General features: G+C 44.8%; 1 protein-coding gene across 1 annotated transcript in view; it reads right to left on the bottom strand.

The window, feature by feature from the left end:
* Positions 1 to 360: 360 nt before the first annotated feature.
* Positions 361 to 6,498, bottom strand: part of EEF1AKMT4 (EEF1A lysine methyltransferase 4) — a 178,191-nt gene continuing 172,053 nt past the window's right edge. Inside the window, exon 3 of the mRNA XM_078668004.1 lies at positions 361 to 1,708. Coding sequence (XP_078524130.1) covers positions 1,421 to 1,708 — 288 coding nt within the window. The 3' untranslated portion in view covers positions 361 to 1,420. The remainder of the gene's footprint in view (positions 1,709 to 6,498) is intronic.

Genomic DNA, 6,498 nt, shown 5'->3' with positions numbered 1-6,498 from the left:
TAGGTCAGAGGTGGAATGGCAAAAAGTATTAATTCCATTTACATATAGGACAAAATATAGTAATTTGATAGATGATAGATACTGTGAGGTGCTTGTAGAATGATTCAACCAAAAGGTCTCACTCCTAGTATTTTGTCTTTGGCATGCCTTGGAAATAACAGTAAATATAAAATATGTCTACCAAAAAGGCTCAAAAAATTAGGAACATAAGTCATAGGATTTAGTTTGTACTTATTGCACTACCTACTAAATGATCAAGAGCTTATCATAGGATTAATGCAAAGAGTTCTTAATCAGAGGCAATCGGAGTACATACACGTTCTGCCCAATCGTCTGTATGCACAATTTGTCATAAGTGTGCAGATGTAACACCCATTTTAATATAACACTTCAAATTCCAAATGGACAATGGCAGTCACGAATTTGAAATCAAGGTTAAGGGGAATTCTCAGGTAGAATCTGAAGTTACTTAAAAAATTACAGTATTCACGAACCAACATTTCTGAATCATCAATACCCAAAATGATCAAATTTAGAAAAATAAATATTAAAAAAAAAACATATTTTATTTCAGTCAACAGCTAAGAATGTGCTAAATAGATTCCCATCAAACTTTATAAGACCACTAGGTTCCCTGACCAACCAAAACTGCCAACTCCGACGGCAGTAAATTACATACACCAAATCATTTTAATGTTAAAAAAGAGAAATTAAAACTACATTTTATCACATATATAGTCCATTTTATGTCCATTATTATTGCTTATAGGGCCTCGGATCCAACGGGACTTGTGAGGAGCACCGCTGTAGGTTTTAGGTTCCAATTTTGAGAAGTCACAGCATTTAGTGAGATTAACGAACACTATTGTACGCGGACCACCATTTGTAAGTAAATACATGTGTCTTGTCTTACCCTGTACTCATTTATTAACCAGAAGTTATTGGATAAATTACTAGTGTCACTCTTGTGGGCCTGCAAGCAACAACTGCATTGATTTGTTTTGAAATGTTCGGGTTGTTGAGCAATTTGACAGAACACCAGACCAGTGGTCCTTAGGCGTATATCAATAGGTCATCGTGAGGGAGCCCCAGGGGATGCTCTGATTGGCACTATTGACTGTACCCAAATTAGCATAATGGTAGAAGACTGTGCCCATCCCACACCCCTAAATAAGGTATTATTCTGGATCCATACTCTTTCAAGTGATCAATGTTCTTGTATCCTCCTGAGTGTAAAATAAGGCATACTGTGGCGGAAGATGAATCGAGCCTGTGGTCCCCTTTACATTTTGTAACATTTATCAGAGTGATGTAAATCTCTTCCATCGAAACGCGAATGCGCAATCACTCAGTTGTGGAATATCAGGGTTCCTTACTGTTTTCTTATCTGTAGCATCTCACAAATTGTTGGTGGTTGGTTCTACAAGTCAATGGCATTTAGGTAGTCCTCGTTTTCTTCCGCATCGAGCATTCTGCCGGGAGGTGGTGGAATGTTGGGTTGCCAGAGCTTCTGTCCCAGCTCGTGGTCCTCAGCGGACAGCTCCTCCCCTTTGCGCATGACGTAGAAGAAAAAGTGGAAGTCGCTGCCGTAGGTGGAGCAGCTGATGGACCACGAATAACCCGGCTGGGCATAGTGGCGCTTTCGAAAGTGCGGCTGAGCAAATGTAATGGAGATGAATCGTCCTCCTGGGCGAAGAACTCGGCTCACCTGTAATCACGATAGAAGGACACAATATATTAACTTTTAATAAATGTCACCATCTTACATTCAATACTAATGTGTAGGGTAGTCCATTTGGGACACAAGTACTCAACAAATGGCAACAACTTAACAACCGATAAAAACAAACATGGAGGAAGGGCAGTGGCTCAGGTCTGTGTATTGATAGCTGAGATAAAGCTTTTTAAAGAAAACTCACAGAACTTTTAAATGAGTTTCCCTTTACGGTTGATTATGCCATGCATATCCATTGTACTTCTAAAAACACTTTAAAATGTAAATATCTTGAGGCAATCATTTACTGTTTGTGCAAGATACATTTCCAGTGCCCTCCAGGGTTTGCCAGCGGACTAAAAACATCAAAAGTCTTGCCTACTTTGGTAATCCGTGAGATGCCATGTAACTAAAAAAAAATGTCTACAGGCTTTAACACAGAACAATAATAATCCATCATTTAATGCCTGGTAGCCTTAACATTGGTATTTCAAAGGAAGTACATTAGATCTACTTGTATTTTTGTAACTTTCCATAAAAACAGGTCAGACCTATTGCTTCTGGTAGGACATTCCCATTGAACCCATCAGACCTGTTGCTTTATCAATAACTTGTCATCGTAATTAACTCCAGCATATTGTATTGAACATACTCTGTCCTGCAAGGCAACCATCAGGCTTATCGTCCTAAAGTTACAATTGTCAAAGCACTGTACGGTCCCTTCTATGAGGGCTTAAATAGGCTTATTACAGTGCAAATCTTCTTCCCGAAGGCTTTATTAGAAGGGACAACCCTTGCCTACTTGTAAGAAAGTGGGTTTCTGTTGCAGTACCCTCCCCCACACTTTTTGACTGGCTGTGATGCAACTTTGACTGAATGTGCACTGGGTCATTGCTAATCAGGTTCCTCGTACCTGTGTTCTTTCCCCAAACTGTACCTTTGTTTCTACAATTGAGGACTAGTGACCAGAGGGATGTATGACAGTACAACGTGTGTTTTTACAACACGTACCGTTACGACGCAGGTTTTACAACGCAAGTCGTTACAACGACTTGCGTTGGGGGGCGCTGGATAGTGAATAGTTTAATTTACTATTCCAACTCCAGTCCCCGTGGATAGTAGGGAAGGAGTTGGATAGTAAATTAAACCATTACCTATCCTAGAGCGCCCTCCAGCGAAAGTCGATGTAATGACTTTTGTTGTTAAACCTGCGTCGTAACGGTACTTCATTGTAAAAGTTCCGTTGTAAAGGACGTTCCCCGACCAGTGAGGGTCTCGAAGGGCTGCAGCATGTATTTTGCCACCCTCAGAGACCCCTCACCTAACACATGCACACTGCCTTTGCAGACTGGGTTTTGGTGCAGACAAAACTTAAAAGTCGACATGGCACACGTCCCTGTGTGCCATGCCCCCAAACACTGCCTGTGGCATAGGTAAGCCACTCCTACAGCAGGCCTCACAGCCCTAAGGCAGGGTGCATTATACCAAAGGTGAGGGCATAGTTGCATGAACAATATGCCCCTACAGTGTCTAAGTCCATTCTTAGACATTGTAAGTCTAGTGAAGCCATAATGAGTACATTGGCTGGGAGTTGTCATTACGAACTCCACAGCTCGATGATAGCTTTACTGAACGCAAAGAAGTTTGGTATCAAACTTCTCAGAACAATAAACCCACACTGGTGTCAGTCTTGGATTTATTGTAAAATGCACTCAGGGGTCATCTTAGAGATGCCCCCTGAAAAACGACCAGCTCCCTGGTGTACAGCTGACTGGTCTGCACCAGCCTGCCACACACAGACATGTTTCTGACCCCCCTGAGCCCTTGCGCTCTTGTGGGTCAGGAACACAGCCTGCTTGGGGTGGAGGTGCTTCTCACCTACCCCAAACAGGAACAGCATTCAGTGCAGTGAGCCTCATAGGCTTCCTGCCCTTTGTTATGCTAGCCAGGGCCTCACCAGCTAGTGGTGGTGCACTACCCTCCGACCAGGCCCCATTTTTGGGAGCAAGGTTGGCGGGAACATTAGTAGTCAGGAGAGGTGTATCCCCTAAAATGTCAGAAACACCCCTACGGTGTCCTGAGCTGAAGTGACCCCCTCCTTGGAAAATCCTCTACAATGGATTAAATATTTTAGCCAATAGGATTAGGGGATGCCCCCTCCCCAAAGGAGGGGGGACACAAAGGGTGTAGCCCATTGGCTACAACCTGGCAGTACCTATAACGCTCCTAAATTTAGTATTTAGGGGCACCACTTAACGTTGACCCTCAGATTCCTGCAACCTACGAAGAAGATGCCGTGCAGCAAAGCTTGAAGACGACTACTGACTTGACCCCAGCCCCATACGCCTGTTTTCAGCTTTAAAGACTCTGCAAAGAAGACTACACCTGTCCTGTGGCTAGCAATTTCCAGAAATCGGAGGAAGACTGCCTGCTCTTCAACAAAGACCAGATCTTCCGAGGACAGAGGGTCTGTCCAGAAGAATGCAACTACAAAGGACTCCGGATTCAGCTGGAACGTGACTCCTGTCCACTCTGCACCCGACGCCCACGGCAAAGTCTGAGGGGCTCACCTGTCCAGTGAAGTCTCACCTGCGATCCTGACCTCAACACCATCTGTGGCTGACCTGTCTTGGACTCCACAAAGCGCCTGCAGCCTTATCACTAAGGGTCCCTTTGAATGCAACTGACTCCAGTAAATAAAACACCACACCTAAAGGCCCCCCTGCAAGCTCAGACCCTAACTTTGGGGATCCCAGCTGACGGTGCCCAGGCGTCCACCGACACCTCTACTTACCTGCGCCAGCTGTTGGTCACCTTCGTCCGGCATCCTGGTCTGAGCCTGCAGCCTCTTTGTGCACCCGAGATTCCCATTCGCTTGCATTTGGTGCCCGGCGCCGATTTGTACCCTACTGCCTGTGTGCCGCTTGTGATGTATGGTTGGTGCTGTCTTGTGCCCCCCCTGTATTTGCTTTAACCTCTTAAGGTACTTACCTGCAACCGGCACCTCTTGTGGGCGCCCTAAGTCTCCATTGACTACCATTGGGCCCAGAGACCTCTACACCCGGCCGCCCCAGTGCTGCTGGTGGTGCAGCCCCTACCTTGATCTGACCCGTGCCCAGTGTTGGTCTAAACCACCGTATACTAGATGTATAAGTTGAGTACTTACCTGTAAATGTACCTAACAGTTTTCCTCCCATAGGATTGCATTGTCTTTCTTGTTATTTGCACTGTGTCTATCTTTTACGGTGCTAAGTTACTGCTAGTGCTGATTGACACCACAAAGTATTTTCACTATCACTGTAAAGTATTTTTAGTGCTTTTGCAAACACATTTTCACTGTACCTGAAAAATATTGCTATTTTAAAACTGGTACTTACCTGCAACTGAGTTCTCTTGGTTCTAGAAATAAAAGTAACAAAGTAATGTTTTTATACAAAAAAATTGGTCTTGGATTCAGTCTTTCAGTGTGTGTAATAATTTCTTGCCTGAGTGTGTACAATAAATGCTTAACACAGCCGTCTGATAAGTCTAACTGCTTAATCACACTACCACAAAAGAGAGTAAGGTATTATCTACTTTAACCTCTGTAAAGCAACTGGGGATCGACTGGACTCTGTGCACACTATACCGTACTTTGGTATAGTTTAGACAGAGTCAGCTTCCTACAATACTACAGTCGTCTGTGAGACTGCATTCACAAAATATTTGTTTACGGGATTTAACAGAGTAATAAAAATCGACCCTGAAAGGTCAATCGGCTCTAACTTATGCTTTTTGCAATAAATAAGACAGCCTATAGCGTTTGTTTTTAACTTGTCATAAAAACTAAAGAATGCCTATGGCCTCAGATTTAACTTTTCCAATAACCTAATGAAACCAATCAGATCTATACCCTTTAACATCGACTTGTTACCATAAAATCGTAGGACCGCTCTATTGAGGCATGAGGCAAAAAGCACTCTTTTTCAGTGGAAGCACATAACTTCTACCCAATCAAATGCTGTAGGGAAGGGGAGCAACAAGTGGGTGGAGTCAAAGTCCCTCTCAATATTGCTTCTTAGAGCTCTTTTTCTGGTGATTACACAAGCTCTGGCAGAGAGTTGTGTTGTATAACTAGACCTAAAAAGTACCAGCCTCCCTGTGGCGGCTCTTCCGCAATGGTTAAGGAGCACCGACCCACTGGCTCTGAGCCAGCAGCAAAAAAATAAAACGATATTTCAGTAGTGTTTTATTTTTAAGCCGCTGGTTTAGCCAGCGTGTGCAGGGAGGGGCGGGGCTGAGGCATGGGAGGGGGGAGGAGGAGTGCTATGTGCACTTCACTCCCTAAGTGCTCATGTGTGTTTGGCCGGCTGTCTCAGGCCGACCAAAACTCACATGCCCTCTTAGGGTTCTCTAACCTGGCTGTATTAGAGAAACCCCACAGACTCCCTGACCTGAGCGGAGCGACTTTCTAGCCCACTCAGGCCGAGCGCGGGGATTGGACAGGGAGTCTGTGACATAGTCACAGTGTCTGCTGGGACCAGGAAGTCCCAGCACTGAGGCATGACGTGGTAGGCGGCCGGCAGTACCCAAGTTTAACGGTATTTTTTTTTTAACATTATTATTAGGGTTCCCCCACACCCCCTCCCGTGCTCCATCTCGCGATCCTGCCTCGCACTCCCTCCCTACCACATTTTGTATGTGGCGGCCGCCACTGCAGCCTCCTTTGCCCGCATTTAACAGTCAGCCTGAAACTTTGCCCCCTGAGTGCGGCTCGCCCGCAAAAAAGGTTTTTGATGCCACAC

Source organism: Lissotriton helveticus, chromosome 11 (genome assembly GCF_964261635.1).
Source record: "Lissotriton helveticus chromosome 11, aLisHel1.1, whole genome shotgun sequence".
Lineage (NCBI taxonomy): Eukaryota > Metazoa > Chordata > Amphibia > Caudata > Salamandridae > Lissotriton > Lissotriton helveticus.
This window is presented reverse-complemented; position numbering and strand designations above follow the sequence as displayed.